The 18356-nt window shown below is 39.7% G+C and overlaps 1 protein-coding gene across 3 annotated transcripts in view; it reads left to right on the forward strand.

Moving 5' to 3' along the window:
* LOC122573241 (peroxidasin-like) overlaps positions 1-18356 on the forward strand; it is a 342454-nt gene that overhangs the window by 307456 nt on the left and 16642 nt on the right. For all 3 annotated transcript variants that reach the window (XR_006318689.1, XM_043739338.1, XM_043739339.1), the window contains one exon: positions 2532-2671. Coding sequence is in view for 2 of the 3 variants with exons in the window: in XM_043739338.1 (XP_043595273.1) it covers positions 2532-2671 (140 nt within the window). In the remaining variant the exon portion in view is untranslated. The remainder of the gene's footprint in view (positions 1-2531; positions 2672-18356) is intronic.

Genomic DNA, 18356 nt, shown 5'->3' on the forward strand with positions numbered 1-18356 from the left:
CTACTTCCTGTTATATTTTTTCCACAACGATGTAATGACTTTCGCAACGATAACCAAAAGAATAATATAATGAATTTTATTTTGTTTTTTATGTATTCAAACTGAAAATAATTTTGTATCGAGGCTATTTATACCAATACCAGTTAAAATGGCTGGTATTTGTCAAAGCGTAAAAGGGTCCTGCGATCCGTTTATCGAACCTCAATTAACCAGTTTCCTCGTTCTCTACAACTTGCCACACGTTTTTCGAATTTTTACCGCGTATCATTCGATACGACGATATCAGTCGTCAGGAAGATTCCGGATCGATCGCTAGATCGCTAGATGCTAACGCTAGAAATACCACGCCAGTGAAAATGACTGGTTCTACAATTTTATAAATGTGTCGACCCTCGTTTAGATGGATCATGGACCCAGATGGATTAATAATATCAAAAATGTACTACTACATAACGCGGAATTCCTTCTCAATAAATATAAAAATATTCTATTACTAGGTATTTTTTAAAGTCCAGTCATTTTTACTGGTTTTGGTAGAAATAGCTTCGTGTTAACTATCGGTAGTTCTTAAATTAATAACGAGACCAGTTGATTTCGTCAAATATATTTACAGATATTTTTCAAATGTAAAATACAGAGTTAATCGTAAGCGTTGCTCGCTCGATGCTATTCGTTACGAGGATACTGCATACTGATATTAATTGTTATGCTGATTCGCTATACTTATTCCCTCGACTGATGTCTGGAGAGCATGCTCGTCTATTTATACTGGTCGGGAGGAGGGGGAGGGGGGGGGGGGGGGGTCCAGAAGGTTTGAACTTGTCTCCGGTTGACGGTTGCACGTAGCAGCGACATTGCTTTGTCCAGAGTTTGTTTATTACATTTTGTGCTTCGTAACTGTGTCAATCCCCTGTGGCAAAACAGCGACATGAAGCATCCTTGATTCTGAACGTCCTATGACGCATACATAATAATAGTAATAATAATAATAATAATAATCATTTCTCGGATCTATGAAAATATGGAAAATCTACATAGTCGACAATTTTTCTATGCCACTCACTATAAGAGTGTTTGAATGCTAATCGAGGAAAAGAATTTGGAAGAAATTTTTTGTAAAGATCTTCTCTATTTATCGCTAAGAATAAAATTGATTCGCCGTGCGGGTAGATCGTTTTTCCGTACTGTGATCGAACATTGTCGCCGTTTGAGAGAACGCACGATAACAGAAAATTTCTCGAGTGTTTTCTCGTTGCTATTTCAAACACACTCGTAAATTCGTTTACGTCATTACCAGTCGGTGCGTCCCGTAAATCGAACGAAAGTGTTTCCTGTTGGATCGGCTACGGTATTTTAAGGGCGCGTAATATGGTCCGCGACTGTTCCATTCTACATCTTCGGCGAGGGTAACGGAACTCTGGAAGAACGGTCGATCTGTCACGAGCAGACGCTTCACCAAGGGTGCAACTTGATTTACACTCTCTTCTTGCCCTTCTCTCTTTTCTCTGTGCGCCAAAGAAAAACCAACGATTTTTCCAACGAACAGGAGAACTTGGACTACTTGGAGATTTTAAGGAAAGACAGAACGTGGTAAATTCAGCTCTTCGAAAACTCTCGATAACCCTGTCCATGATTTTATTGACTTCATTGTATAACAAAATTGCGGAAACATTTCTGGTTAGTATCGTTCCGTTGGGTTTCTTCCAGTGGATTTGAGGCTGTTGAATTTCCCTGTGTTATAGCTATATCGACCAACTTTATTGACGTATCGTATGAATCTATCAGCTTTGGAATAATATATAACAATACATTCATTTCGTAACACGTATTTTGTAGTACATTTTTTTAATTATAAAATTACGAACGAAAAACCTCGAAATGATTTTATTTTTATTCATTGGTTTTCTGGATGGATCGTGTTTCAATGAGGTTTTTTACTTGGTTCTAATTAATTACTCCGCAAATACCATAATAAACACAACAGTGCGCATGTACTTTTTCCAACTACTGTAAATAAAACGATGTACGATCGGCCAGGAATATTTGCCCATTAAAATACGAATATCGTGACTAATGAACGACCAAGCTTCTTCTTCCCATTATCATCTCTTTTTCCATCATAAGCACAGGACATCAACGACGAAATCTAGTCAAAGTTCTCAGGCTTCAAAACCACGAGCGGAGATTGAATGTATTCCACGACGATTCTCTGGAACGGGTCAACGACCCAGGAGTAGAATAACAATCCATCCAGCCGCCATTCTTCACAGGTTTTATCCGCCCTCGAGCCCCGCCGTCTTTCCGTTTCTTCCTCGACCTTTCCGTTTCCTCTTCGCTCGTCCTTACCTTCTTATTCTCCGCTCAAAGCAAACTCCTTTACCTCTGGTCATTTTCCGTGTTTGCCTGAAAAGCCAGCAAAGAGCAACCAAGCTGGAAGAAGCCATTCGCGTCTGCTTTTCGTTAAACGATGAAACCACATCGACTTTGTGGTTTTCGTTGCTATATGAGATCGTTTCTGCTTTCTGTTTCAGCGTGAAGACTGACATGGGCGCCAGCGGCGCGATATCCAGGCTCTACATTGCCAACGCGAATAAAAAAGACAGCGGGAATTACAGTTGCGCTTTGGCGGACGTCGCGGCAGCTACCACGGTCTCCGTCCACGTATTAAACGGTACGTTTGTTTCTGGCCGACATTCGATTACTTTCAAACCACTGTATTCGCTGTTGCTCGCCACTTTCTATCTTCTTCTTTTTCTTGATCTTAATACAAATTCTCTTGATCCTCTCTCAAATTGCTTAACTCCGCCTTTCGATACTTTAGCGTCGAAACTCTTGCTCGATTCACCCCGACCTTATGCATAATAATTTCATTACTTTTCTCTACTTTCTGTTTTCCCAACATTATGAAATATATACATTCTTTTTATTAAAAAATTTGATAAAATAATGTATACATATTTATGAAATTGCAATATACATTCGTGAAATGTTTCTATTGGTGTTTAAGCATTTTCACAAGCGTGTGTGCGTCATGTGTGAGCTGTCGAAAATGTAAATACGTGTTTGTATAGTCAATATTTCAGTAGCAGATGTGTATAAGAATGGCAGCCATTATGATAATTTGGTTCGTTGAGAGTGAAAGTTTGTAAACTGTCGGGAAAATTTGTATATATCCTTCGAACACCTTTCCTTTCCAATATGTTAATATCGTTGAAATTCGAATATTTCCTGTGCTGAAAGATAATTTAAAATTTATAAAATATACCCGTGAAGTAGTAGAGTTGTACGGGATTATATCTCGCGGAATGCAATTTGATTGTTTTATAATTCCTTCGCTGTTTCGGTCATGTACCGTAAATTTCATTATTTTTATAGACGAATATGTAACAATTAGACCGATAGCTATAGGTGTCAAAAATTGATAAAATCACTGGATCGTTCAAAAAATTGTTGATCTTCGAATTATTTAATTCCCGAATTAAGTACAAGATAAGAACGACTGAGGATATTTTGATCGCTTTGCTAATTGTACATTGTACAAGCTTATTACCGTTAAATAACATTCGTATACTTCATTTTGTACGATTACACAGGTACAGAATCCAGAAGCATTAAGGCAGTTTTTCACAATCGATCATAATGTCGACAGAAATGAAGATTTAACCATGATGTATTAGTGAAATGTCGCTATTCCGAATGACAGTAGTGAAGTAAAGTGATTAACGACACAATCAACCAGTGTATGACACGAAGTCATTATAAAGTGATTAAAATTCCAAAGTTTAATCGTAAAATATAAATATGCGAAGGATACATTCGTTTTAACGACGATTGCACGATAATGGTCGCTATTAAACGTCAATATACTGTCTTATTTCATAATTAAGCTTCGAATTTCATCATTACAATAGATTAAGTAATTTAATTCCTATTTTGAGATAATCTTTTCAAATTCGATATAACTATTTTATTCGTATATCCACGTTTCTATGTTTTTGAAGATTTCTACTTTTGAAGAACATTTACAGAAGCAAATTGTCTTGCGCATAGTTTAACATCGTCGATGAAAATGTCAAAAATTCCAGTTATACGATTCAAAGAGAGTAATGAGACCTTTTAAATTCGAATAATTATACTAATTTCTGCAATAGGTGGAATTAAATTTTGTATCTAAGAGAAAAAAAGAAACAGAAGATTTGTGGAGCTGTTATTGTCGACGTTTCAACGTCAAACTATCTGTCTTCGTTCCCGAAATTTCAAAAACGAACATTAGAACGGGGTGTTTGAAATGAACTGGCGGTTGTTTGAAATAAACTGGCCTTGCGCGTTAGACGCGTCGAACGGTTCTGTGTTCTTTGCGGACAACTTTGAATACACGTCAAAGTGAATTACGCGGCATAGCCGAAAATTATGCGCAACGACCACGCATATTCCGCGTTTAATATTATGTCGCATAAATAAACAGAACAAAAACACGCGAACCAGAAATTATGCGATATTTCCACGTGCATTTGTAAATTCGTTTACAGCCGCGTGAATTTATACAAAACAGAATTACACATAATTCTTTTACTTGTTCGTTCTTTGTGGAAAATTTAGAAAAGCCGAGGAACACGGATCGCGGTGTGTAAATTTAAAACGGAAATGACACAGATTTTGAAATTAAATTGAAATTAGATATTTGGAATTAGAATCTTGATATAGATTTTAGATAGCAGATATCCGGCAGATAGGTGATTTTTGTCTTGCACAAGCTGTCAGAGGATTCTGTTTTAATCAAAAGCGTTTCATTTGTCTGAAATAGAACAATGTTATTGTTTCTAGAATTCATAAATTTGGTTCCTCTCGCACGAAAGAACGGATCAAATCGACGCAACGAAAACTTGAATGATAAAGCTTTAGATATTAATTAACAAATTACTCGACTTTCCAAGGCATACAAGGCATATAGTAAGCCTATATGTAATGTTATACTTGTACAATCGTTGGAAATGTTTCGGTTCAATTGGTTGGAACGTAGTAATCGAAGGTTTTCAGACAGATACTTGCTTACCGCAACTCGATTTGCGGAGATTACAACGGTCAGCCTTAGAAAAGACTGGAGAGCTTAAGCTAACGCGAGACAAGCTACTGTTCGATAACAATGTTTCGTTTCGCTATTGTTGCTTACGAATTCTTTGTGCTTTTTGTCCGTACATTGAAACAGCCTTTTTATATAATTAAAAGACATTTTGAAATCGTTGATAACGTTCTATTTAAAGTTTCGAATTCCGTTTCTCGAACGAATAATGCTGCCTTTGAATTTTAACCGCAGAAAGGCAAGAAATCACTGAAAATTGTTCACATGTATTGATTATAAAAATGTGACGAAGTTGATAATCAACATATTTACACCATATTTGCAGTAATGTCGAAAATTGTTTTCACATATATATAATAAAAATGTGAGAATGTTGCTAATCGAGATACCTAGGTCGCATTACTGTATTTATAAAAGAGATACGGGTTAAGAGTGTACATTATTTTAACGACACACTGGGTGTACCATTCATTACGTTGTATATTGCGTTACATTTTCCTCTTGTTCAGCGTTTCCTCTGGACTGCGTCCAATTTTCTAGAGGGACCATCTGTCCTTTTTCCTCTCTCATCTTCTTTTTCCTCTTACTCATATTAAACTTCAGTATCCTGGAAACTGTACGTGCAGGGTAGGCGTGTCTCCACCTGCAACGAGGACTTTGGTTTTAAGAAACTTTGTAATTTCGTAACTGACGGCGTATTTATGGTGTTACTAATCAAAGCTCCTACTTAAGAGTTTTGAGTTAATGGCTCGTGGGTCATAAAAATTTGAAAACGATGTTTCAACCTGAAGTTTTTATTTTGCGATCGTGAGCAAATTCTATGATTCTTATTTATGAATCCTTGTACTTGCTTCCAATATCTTCATCGATTCCATACGTCGCTTTTCGATTCAACCAACACACGTCCGAAGCCAATCATTTATCGTAAATATTACGCATAATTGCGAAGAAACTATGAAACTATATTTCAAACGCCTCAGCAATATCGAAGAAAATGATACGAGAAAGCACATACGTCAGAAACGAAGTATCGTGCGAAAGAAATTATATCCTGTATTCTCGGTTTATTTTTTCACCTAGGAATCGTGTCCTTGTCAATTGCACCATGATTACTGTGACATCCTGTGGAACCGACGCATCCATCGAAGATAGTAAATGGAAGGTTGCAAGCGCGACTATAATATACAGCACGTTTGTTTAGCAGTTTATCGAGCAGGTGATCTATCGGGTGTGTGTCTCGGTTAGAGCGAACGCCGGGGCCTCTGTTTCTCACTGATAACGGTGTTTGGGAGGCTCGAAGGGCAACGAAAGATTATAGCCACCTCTCGCGCGCTACCGATAGAATTTTCCAAGCTTGTGCACGGTCGATAATTCATTCTCTATGGCTTCTCAACGACGTCGCTGTCTATTATTCTTCTTTCCTTTTCCTTTTCGTTTCATTCTCTCTTACCCTACGTCGTTTTCGTGCCGTTTATAAAACCCAAGCCCGTGGAATACGGATGAGTAATCGAAGAAGTTGAGAAACACGACACGGCGGCTCATGAAGAGTCTGCCAATGACGGCTCGCTCGATTGCTGTTCGCGGATACCCGTTTCATCTCGATTTTCATTTCCCTCGAGACATTTACATAACCGGCCATGTCATCCAACGGGGAACTACCGCTGCAAGAAAATAGTCTACCGTCTGCTGTTAAGCACGCCGGACCGGAAAGCCACTCGCCGATGCAACCGAACAACTTCCGATCGAGCTCTGTCGCGCAATTTCCCTTCCACTTCTCGTTCATCGTTTATACCGCCGACTTGGACTTTTCAAGAATCCCCCGCTTCTTCTTGCGAAGCGAGTAATTGTTTTGCGAAACGGAGTTTCGCGATCGAGGAATAGGACGAAGATCGCCATGTGTATCCTCGCGAGGATATCTGTATGCTGCTTCGAGATACGATCGTCGAGGATTTCGTGGAAATATTTAATTTACAAGGAAAGCAGAAATGAAAATAGTGGTAGAAACAGTGGGAAAGATTAAGTATTTATTTGTAAATTTCGTAAACATTTGCGTTTATTAACAGTGAATAAAATATTAACCCTTTTTAACACCATATATGTTGAAGTAATTACTTGCAGAAAAACTCTACATCTTTATTTATGTATATTCGTGACCTGGAGATCGCCATTACGCAGAGAATAAAATTTAGCGAAACAAAGATATTCTAAATAAGGAGAGATCCATATTATTGTGCCCTTGAATATAAATTATGCTTTGGGTTACGAAGTCTAGGGACAAAGGAGCTCATAAATAGATTTCTGTTTATGTTCCTTGTAGCCTTTAGCTAAAGCTATAAGCTTGATTTTTTTGGTAATGTCCTTTTGCTACAAATATATGAACGTGCTCCCTATCGATTCTATTGTATTGTAACAGTATGAGAGTGAGGATCTGGATCGGCATAAACTTATACATTTAATTATTTCAATATACTTTTCTATTACAAATTCATCCACTCGTTCTTCAATCAGTCAACCTCAACGATATAAATTGAACTTACTTTGTAATTAGCTGATAAAAGTTGCAGCAGAGTATACATACGTATAAAGATATTTCTTAAACTGCAAGCAATATGTCAACTCGTTGCACTATGAGAATTTTCTTGATTCGATGGGTCAGCAACTTCGATGTTATTTCTATATCTATAATCATCGTTCTTTGCTTTTTCTTTTGCAATTACATCAACACGAGTGCAATTTATATACTCTACTCCTAACGTAATCGTTTCTTGTCCCCTGTTTAATAAATCTGTAGCGGCACACGAGCTGGAGGACAATTCAAATCATGTTGTTGTTTTGCTCCGGAGTATCAATATCGTTAGGATACACGTAACGTAAGAATAAACAAACTCCTGGCAAAACAATCCGCCGCTACGTGCAACCGTCGAGCAAAGACGAATTTGAATTTTCCGACTCCACCCCGATCAGTCAGTCGTGCGAATCAATATCAGAGTTATCTGTGGTCAATAAGTACCAGACTATATGTCATAGATGCGTCTATCAATTTACCGCGAATACCCGTAACGTATTACATTTTGAGGGTGATCGTTCATCGCGTTCTTGTAACATAACTAAACGTTAATTTACGACGACCGCGCACGCAAGAATATTTTACGAAAACATCTGCAATTTCACAGATAATAACACAACGTCGAATATAATGTCGAAAAGCAACATGTAGATATACTTCCAGCAGAGTCCCAAGAGGAAGTAGCGATAACTCAAGAAAATGTAGTTGAACTACCTTCAAATGGTTGTTCTGAGACACACGAAATAGAAGGACGTGATTTGAACACGATTAAACATCCTCTCTACTCAAGCCTCCACAAATCAACGAGTCTTCTTTAGGGCATATATCCTTGCACATTGGGAACTAGTAATGGTACTTCATCTTCAGGATTTACGTTACAAGAAACTATTATTCTTTTCACTTTTCTTACAATTTATCATTAATTTCTATCGTTAACGTATATCGGTATCATCGTATCATATTATCTCACCACAAAAGAACGGAACGACAATAACAAACAGATACTTTCTGACCACCGCTTGATGGAAAAAATGGCACAGGACGATTCTGACGACAGGTCCGAGAACTTGAGATTCGCGAAGCGCGAGGCCCCGAGCTCTTTGTATCGCTAAGTTTCAAATTTATTCTCCCGTTCGTTCGTTTCGCCCTCGTCAACCGTCCTTTCTCGTTCCTCTTCCGGTTTCCGATCCTCGAGGAAGCCACGGTGTTTCGTATGCGGCTGGCCCCTTCCTCCTCTGTCACCGGTGCTCATGCATGGCGTATTCATGGAAAAGTTCTTCGGAGATATTCAGGCCGACTCATTTCCCTCTCCTTTCGACTGTACCGCGCTTTTTCTTCGCTCCCTTCCTTTTCATCCTTTTGCTCCTCAAGTTTCGTCGCGATTTTACTCGAGATTCTCTAGATTTCCCTTTTTACCAGATCGACCTTTGAATCCTTCGCTTTACGCACGATCCGCAAAGATTCGTATCATCGCGTATACGTGGATCCCTCGTCTCTCGACTTCGATCCATTTTTCTGTAAGTTGCTTGTCTTTGCGTTTACGACGGATGATATCGATGCAGTGGAGAAAGAGTGCCTTTATCTTGTATCTCCAGCGAAGCGTTTCTACAACCTCGGTACTTGAACCAGTGATCGATGCGCTTTGTTATTTGTGCGACGCAGCGCGTAAGTTGCTCCTTTTCGGCCACTTTGTTTCCTCGCGTCTCTTTTCCTTGCTCGTGAGTTATTCGCGACGCTTTGTCTTTCCAGATCGTTTCCTCGGAACACGCATTACATAAAATGGAACGTGTAGATAATATATACAAAGACTTACATTGCATTCTGAGATCAAAATTACAACATTAGTACTACGTCGTGACGCGACTGGATCGACGCACCACGTGCGTCAGTAGAACGTAGAAGAAGAACAAACGCTAAGCTTCAGGTTGCTCCTTAAGTAGGTATGCAATATCCCACTTATTAACGGTATACACAAATTTAGGTCGGTTCTTGAGATTTAAAAGGCAACAGTCGCGTCAACAGTGCTAATTAGATAATTAAACCTTTACGACATACCCGTCAGCGAATATTTGAATTTATGTAACGTACGAGAGTCTTATGTACGAAATTGAATGTATCTCAGAAATATATTTGACGTGAAAAAGATGCAATATTTCGTTCCGCATTTTCTATAATATCAAACATTTTCGGGTTAAGAAATTTTCTAATCCATTATCAAAATTACCGATTCGAATAATCTGCAGCTCGTAGTTAAATAAAAATAAAACACGGAATGCTCGCATCCACTCCATTTCATTTCGGAGCGCGTTGCATTTCTCCGAGCTAAAAAGCTGAGCGGCTCTGTGTATCCGAGTGACTTCCTGCCAGCATCGAACGACGTTGCCCCAGATTTCTCAACCTCTCTTCCTCCTCCGCTTTTGGAACAACGTAAGCCCCCGGTAACTTTTGTATCCGGAGGAAAATCGAGTGTAAGTCGAATCGATGAGGCTCACCGTCTCGCACGATACATACGCCGCTAAACGGGGGCTTTAGATCGGAAGATAGAAGTGGCTTTTGAAGTTTTCAACGAAGAAGGGTGGAAACTGCTTCTCGCGGGGCTTTTCGCGGCTCGGACAACCCGGAAGTATCAGAACACCCGCCGCGAGAGTATCGTGCATTATTTACCATGGATTACCATGAGTCGAGTCAGCGAGCCGACCTGATCATATTCACGGCGAAGCTTCCGTTTTTTCACAGAAGCGAGACGAATAACGAAGACCGGGAAAACGAGACTATTTGTTCCGCCTCAGTTTTTCCACGTCACGGGGAACACCGTGATTTAAGAGCGTCGAGTCGAAATTGGATAAAGCGGAGAGAGGGAGGTATAAAGATGTCAAACACGGGTGATTGACAGACGAATTTTGTATCTCGATTATAAAATCACCCAGATATTTTCCATTCTTATTCATATGTTGTTGGTTAATAATATTAGGTTGTCGGAAAAGTGTCTTAATTTTACAGACAGTCTTTTACAACGACGCGTCTTTATACAAACCTATATGAAACCTAATCTATCGAACGTTGTGATCTTTATTTTGATAGGACAAAATGGATCATACGCAATTCGATAAAATAATATAAAACGGAAAATGTTGTGCATCGATTATTTCTTTATAAAACGAAAGAAACTTTTCGGACGACCTAATACGTTTCAAATCGCTTGAAAGCTGCTTATTTTATTATTTTAAGGGAGGAATAAATATCGAGGTATAATCTAGCGACAGAAAATTTCTTACAGCGGAATAGAATGGCCCGCGGTAATTTTTCTATTACACGTATCGCTTTCTCGTCGCTCTGTTTCTCGATAAGCGCCGAATGATTTTTAATTTTCTGTGATTCATCTCGTTTCCTGGGATTGCAACCTGGTCCCGTTTTACGAAGGAACTAAAGCATAACGTATCTTTATATTTAACAATATTCCATCGCAATTTAAAGAATTATATTGTTCCAATTTCGTACTAACGTATTCGCTAGCAGCCAACGGCGGCCAATTCGCAGTCTACTCGCGTGCTTGTACCTTGCTTTCGACAAAACGACGATCTTGTCGAAAACGCGAGAGAGTGGTACGACGTGGAAATTCCGTGCCTCAATTTCCGTCGCGAAAATGCTCGGACGATTACGTTTGCCACGGCCAGAGGGGTCGATCGTAATTCGCATGTTCTCCAACTGTCGTTTTCACGAGAAACGCGACTTGGTCATCGTAGATGGACACACGTAGAACGCGTGGGCGTTTGACGGAACGCTCGTAGACCAGGCAGTCCGCGTGCAGAATTCTCGAACGACTGTTTCAGGGCTTCGAGTCTACACTGATTTCGAATGCGACTCGCGACTGCCCGACTACTTGTCAAGCAAATTCGCATTACTTGCAGCATTATTCTGGCCGTCCTTGTAGTTACCTGCATACAACACCTCAGGCAATAACTCTGCGCTATCCGCGTCTTGCATACACATCGCACTCGCGCTTCTTCTCGATCTAACGCGTCCAACGTTTTTGGTGATCGAGCGAGAACACGATAAAACGAAGATACACCGCTTATGCAGGTATATATGTGTTAGGACTACTGTTTTACGTCGTAGATTAGCCAAAAAGAAAAAAGAAAAAGGAAGAATTAAGTTGGAAGTGTCGTTTGTTCGCAGTTAACAAAATTATTTGTTAAATTTTTATCAACTACTTTAATGAAGAAGGTATTTGTTATTATAGGAAATAAGATATATTGCTAGTAGGTTCGGTAACGGTGTGATTTATTTCAATATCGTTCACGCCAACACAAAATCAAGCATGATGCTCCGTCAGTCTATACGCACGCAGTCATCATTCGTCACTAACTCCTCTCGTCACCACGGCACTCTTTTACACTGAACACACTCCCAGACAACGCCGACGACACTCTTTGACAACACTGAAGAAGCCCGATAACGCCGACGACACTAAACAACCCGACAACGCCGGCGACGCTAAAGAACTCCAACGCGGACAACACTCTCCGACCACGCTGGCAACACTCTTCGACAACGCCGGCAAGACTAAAGAGCCCGACAACGCCGGCGACGCTAAAGAACTCCAACGCTGGCAACACTTTCCGACAACGCTGGGAAGACTAAAGAGCCCGACAACGCCGGCAACATTAAAGAACCCGACAACTCACTAACGGCTACCTTTTATACCCTGGCTCCGGTATACCTGTCCTATGGTCAAGTACATCTTTTTAATTACTCAGGGCTTTTCCCGATACTACACTGTATACCTGGCACGCACATGTCCCATGGTCAAATAGACCATCTTAATTACCCAGGCTTTTCCTCCGATACTACATTATACATCATGTATATTCTTCCAAGACGAGAAAAATGACTATGTAGATTCCCTTCTTTGATTGTGTTCATAAAAACACTGAGGAGATATTGGGTGTAGTTCGTTAAATAATTAGTCGGTGTTTAGGTCAACAATATATTTATTAACAAGTGTCGTTTAACAAGTATCGCTCTCGGTTTCGCTAGTCAATCTCGCTGCGCGATTACAACTCGACGTTATCGCTTCCTGGTTCAAACTCTACTGTCGATCGGATTCGATTCTTTTCTTTTTGTCACCCCTCAATATCCCACTACCCACGCGTTTGTTAGGCATCCGCGACCGTTGGCGCCATTAGGCACTTTGCTTCGGCGATACACATTGTTGCCGAGTGCCGCCACAACACAAATTTGCATAAGAATGCGCCGTCTAATTATTACGATAGAAGACTGTGGAAGTTCATCCCTCGTTCTCCGTCGTCTCTTCTCCGATTTAGGACCATTTAGGAACGTTTGCATCCTTGGCTTGTAAAATCTCTTGTAATTCAAAATTTGCTGCATTCTGGCAAATCGTTTTTGCCGTATTCTCTTATCTGGGCTTCTTGAACTAACCAAGAATTAGATATCAAAGCTTTAGACTGTCGTTTCGTAACTGAATTCGCAAAGCCATCTAAACTCCCACTTTTAATTTAGAATACACAAATATATTTAATATTCATCTCTGCATCTCCATTTAGATTGCTCCGATCTCGCTAAATCCTCCAACTATTTAGCATGCGAGTATCTCCAAATCTTCGTACACAAAAATCTGAGTAAATCCTTTAAAATTATTCAACGTTAAAGTACCTGCAAATCTTCATGCAGGAAACTGTATTGCCTGCGAACTAATCCGCGATAAAATCTGAAAGAAATTTACCGATAAAACGATTGAAATATCGTTTTCTCGACAAAAGCTTCCGGCCGCAAATAGCACGTCTATGAACCACGAAACGAAATTAATTACGCGATAATGCACGTCGCTCGAATATTATCTTTACGCGCTAGACAACGGTGATAATTTACGGCGCATAATTATACGTTGTTTGTCGGGTATGGCGTACAGGTGCACCCGCGAGCATCATCCTAAGGTAGAAAGAACGGTCAGGGATGGTTTTAATTTCGACGCAGCGTCATCCCGCAGCTTTCTCCTTCTTCTCTTTCTTTTCTTTACAATTAATATACATTTCCCTTGGGGTACGTGGCGGTTATTAATTAAACGTGAACCACGCTGCAGATGAAACACATTAGTCGACGTTATCTGCCCGAGGGTTTCGACGAATCTCCCTTGTCCTTACCTCCCTTTCTATTTCACCCCTTCTCTCAACCTCAATTCTTATCTTATTCTATTGTCTCGATTGCTGGAAACCTTCCGTGAAACTATCGTGACCGGTATATACAGGGTGTCGCAAAACGGGCGTGGCTTTTAGTCAAGTCGTTTAACCTTCAACGTCTCGAAATTTAATCTCCAACTTTCCACGGAATAATCAAACTCGTTGCGTGTTATGAAACAGCAGCGATCTTTGATACAACAGCGAAGAAACGAGAAAGCTCGTGTGCTTTAAGTCCGGCAAGAAAAGATACCGAAAACGAGAATATGACTCGAATCACCCTATGTTATATAAATTTTACCTAGTGAAAAATTCACCCCAGTGCTATATAAATTTTTATGTGCCTATATTATTTATATATACGTAATCTGTTTGACGTGGAATAGCACAGGTTTCGTGTCTGTTCTTTCGACGCATTCTACCGACGTTTACGACGATTCGATTGCTTCAATAATACCTTTCATGCAATTGTTTCATTTTAGATTACGCGTATTTTGACAAAATTTCGTTGAAATACGTACAAAGTGGTTGGATAGTGCGTCGGAGAGACGCGTCTGTTCAAAATAAATATATTTCTCGTGAAAAAGATGTCATTCGTTTGGGTTCGTGAATCTTGAGAAACACAAAGTGTAAGATGGAGGGAAAAATTAGTCAGCTCGTCCATTCGTTTGTTAACGTAATTTCTAACGTAAACCTAAATCGTTTACGACCCCAACAATTGACTTCAAACGAGATTTTTGTACATGAATATCCCTCGTTGTCTCGACGCATCCAGAATCATACTTTGTAAGTATCCTTCAGGTATTTCGTGACTTTCCGCAGTAGCTGTCAATGCCCTCGAGTCGTTTCGAAAACTAATTTGCCGGTGGAACATTTGAAGGGTTGAAACAGGCTAATTCGAGGGCAGAGGGGAGAATAGGGGTGCCCCGCGGGCCACGTTTAACGAATGAATTCGACCGTCATTCGAGCTCGTAATGAATCGTTTTGCGATTATTATTATTATCGTTTTAATCGTCCCGCGGTTTCTCCCCGTGTGATTCCAGGAGGGTAAATGCCATTCGTTGACGATTTACGGATTTAAATGGAAACGCTTGCTAACTCTATTCAACTATACTGTTTTCCAACGGTTTACGGACCTGTATTCAACTTGTTGATGATTTCGATACCAGTTTTCACGAGTTGCCAGTTTTATTACTGCAATTACAGATATGTCGAACTCCTTTTATCAAAGTATCCAAATTAACACGTTTCGAAACTTCGTTCCAATAAGTTCCTTTTTTTCGTTCGTTTTACATTAGAATATAAATTATGTAGCGATATAAGTCATAAATAAATAATATATATAAATATCTATAGAGATTATATAAATTCGATACGAATCGTTTTAACCTTTTGGGAATGAAATTTCGAAATGAATTCAGCATAAAGCAACTTATTGTCGTACTTGGTACAGTTGCTCGTTGTTAATCACGCGACTATTTTTAATTCACGCGTTACGTTCGTATCAATTAACACGCGCATAAGAAAATTCCAAGCACCAAACTTTTAGCCGCCATTCTCAACTCCGCAATTATATTTCGAATAACATTGCGCAGAAGGTTGCATCTCTGCCAACTTTTATTCTAAACGCACAAGCGATAACAATACAATTCTTAACGAGAACAAATAAAATCCTATTTTACAATAATTTACGACGACGCTTTCTGCGATTTTAATTCTCGATGACGATATTATATTCTCGCTGCGAAATCTCGCTTAAAAAGAAAGGTTCGAATAGCGGATCCGCGAAGCGTGCGGAGCATTGAAAAGGAGCGCAACAAAAGAAGCTGAACAACATGAAAAGCTCGAGAAACGTCTATCACGTTGCATTTCGTGGCGTTGGTCCTACTGCTGAAACACGGCTACCCGTTTCCCGAACGCCGGATTCGTAAAGATAATTGTCGGCTGCACACCACGATGCCCGAATGGAGGTACACGCTCGAGAAGAGTCGAGTGGAAGTGGGTGGAAGGTTCGCAAGTCGCCGTAAAAATGGAAGCAAAAACGTAATGAAAGCCGAGTGGGGAGAACGAGAGTCGGGTGTAAGCGGTTGAAGCGAAAGCAAAAAGGGGCAAATAAAAGGCTAAGAGAAGAAAGAAGCGGAGAAAGAGAGAGATAGGGATAGAGAAAGAAGTCGAAGACGACGCTAGGGCGTGAGGAAGATAGGAAAGGTCTCGTTCTCGAAAATGAGCAGTTCTTGGCCCAGTTAACGCCTATGAGCAGACAACCGACTGGCTATGGAGTGCTTGGTTCTGGCATGGAGACGGGGTTAGGGAGGTTATTTCGCGGGATGTCACGCCCTGCCCATTAATAACCCTAACCACAAGCTCTCGAGGACTAGGATGTGTCCCCTCTCTGTCTCTTCTTGCTGGTTTCTCCTACGGAGTCATGGTTTCTCTCGCCGGTAGAACTCACCCTTCATAGCCAGCCTCTTGGTCCTCTCCTGGTCGCTCTTCTCTCTACTGGGCGAACCACGTCGTCGTCGTCGACGACGACGACGTCGACGGGGACAACGAGCGTGAGGAGTTTGCAAAGCTCTCTTCGCGAGACGTAGTTAACGGAAGCGGTGTACGCGGTCATGTATAATAGACAGAAGGTATCTCCAGAGGGTGCTTGGCAGCTCATTTCGCATACGCCTTTTTTAGTGATCTCGTCCCACGTTCCTCTCCTCTTTCTCTCTCTCTCTCTCTCTCTCTCTCTCTTACTTTTGGCTGTGACTGGGAAATCTTCGACGTCGAGAGTCGAGTGTCTCGCGAGCAACAAACTGCGCTTTTCTCGTTCGTCCCCCGGAGAATTAACCTGACGAGCTAGGAGAACACGATGCTAGCCATGCTGATAAGTTGAAATGGGATGGGAATTCTTTAACGGGACGATGATTGGAGAATTTTGATCGGAAGATTTTGTTTGCACAAAGAGAGACCAGTTATATGGAAAATTGTTCACGTCCGTATAACGTGTTTGTAATTTTCACTGAAATCAAAATAGAAAACGAGCGATGCAATTGGAACATTCTTTCGCGTATTATTGAACTTGTACTATTTTTAACAATCCGTCAAAATTTGCGTATTATGTTGTTTAGAATATACTTTGTCATATTTATCGAAAGATCGAACAATAGTAAATATTGAAACGCAGTTATGAAAATAGCAATACTGCAAGCTGTATCGTGATGAAGTATCGTACGTCGAGTCGATACGTTGTAATGTGTTTCAATGAAATATTGCTCGTTGATTCTTTATCCAGAAAAATCATGGCAGTTTCAACATTTTATCATTTCCTTAATGTTTATTCTTCGTGCAGCAGTAAATACTTTCTCTTTTACAAAGCTGTCAAATATCAAACAATCGATGACAGTACCAAACACTTTGATGGGAAAATACTTAAAAAGGTAATTTTCAAACTAAAAAACATTAGACATAAAAATTCCATTTCCTTGAATCAAATATCTTCGAAAGCATAAGTCCGCTTCACATTCGTTTGATTTCGTATATTTTCATATTTTTATTCAAAGTCCGAGAAAAACTATTTGTTGATTCAGCGTACCATACAAGAATTAACGCAGCAAGCAGATGTAGCACGGTTTAACGATAAATTTGCCAGTTAATCTTCTGTTTGGCAATGGCTTCATATTAAACAGGGAAAGGTTAATAATTCATGTCGTCAATTGATAGTTAACTTGTTATGTCAGTTTACCTACTTATAGTAATGTTAAATTAGAGCGAAGAATTAACTGAAAATTACGAATGTCCCGCGAATATTGCAATAAAGTATGGTAAACAGATGTGAACGGCGATTTGTATTCTGACATAATTAATTGGTAATTAGCCGATGATGGAATGTTTCGGTATCATAATTTGTCGCATTTCGACCAATCTCCAATTGTTTCGGCATACAAGGAACATGTATATGTTTATTCATCGATTTAATGGTATATTAGTACGTTACATAGAATCGTATAATTTATTCTATTTACAAACGTCATAGCTTATTTTTATGTAGCGTACAATGATACTTAACGAAATGATGAATACTATTATGTGGCATAAAAACTTATTATATTTACCAACGATGTAATTTACATATAAAATATAGAAAAAGTGGTTTTACATGTTTTTGTAATCTTCGTGTTAAACCATAAACATCGACGGAGGAAAAAGTAACCAGGACAAGTGTAACACAGTCGTTCAGAATTTTTACAGAAAGACCAGAATCTTATTGAGGTTACAAACACTCCTTACTATATAATATACAGGGTGGTTGGTAACTGGTGGTACAAGCGGAAAGGGGGTGATTCTAGGCGAAAAAAGAAGTCGAAAATATAGAATAAAAATTTTTCGTTCGAGGCTTTGTTTTCGAGAAAATCGACTTTGAATTTTCGCTCGGTACGCGTGCACTTTATCACGTCTCGTTATAACGGATCTCACTGTAGATCGTTGTCTCGATGGATATTATTGCCGTAACGGAAGATTAGGAATACAT

Source organism: Bombus pyrosoma, linkage group LG11 (genome assembly GCF_014825855.1).
Source record: "Bombus pyrosoma isolate SC7728 linkage group LG11, ASM1482585v1, whole genome shotgun sequence".
Taxonomy (NCBI): domain Eukaryota; kingdom Metazoa; phylum Arthropoda; class Insecta; order Hymenoptera; family Apidae; genus Bombus; species Bombus pyrosoma.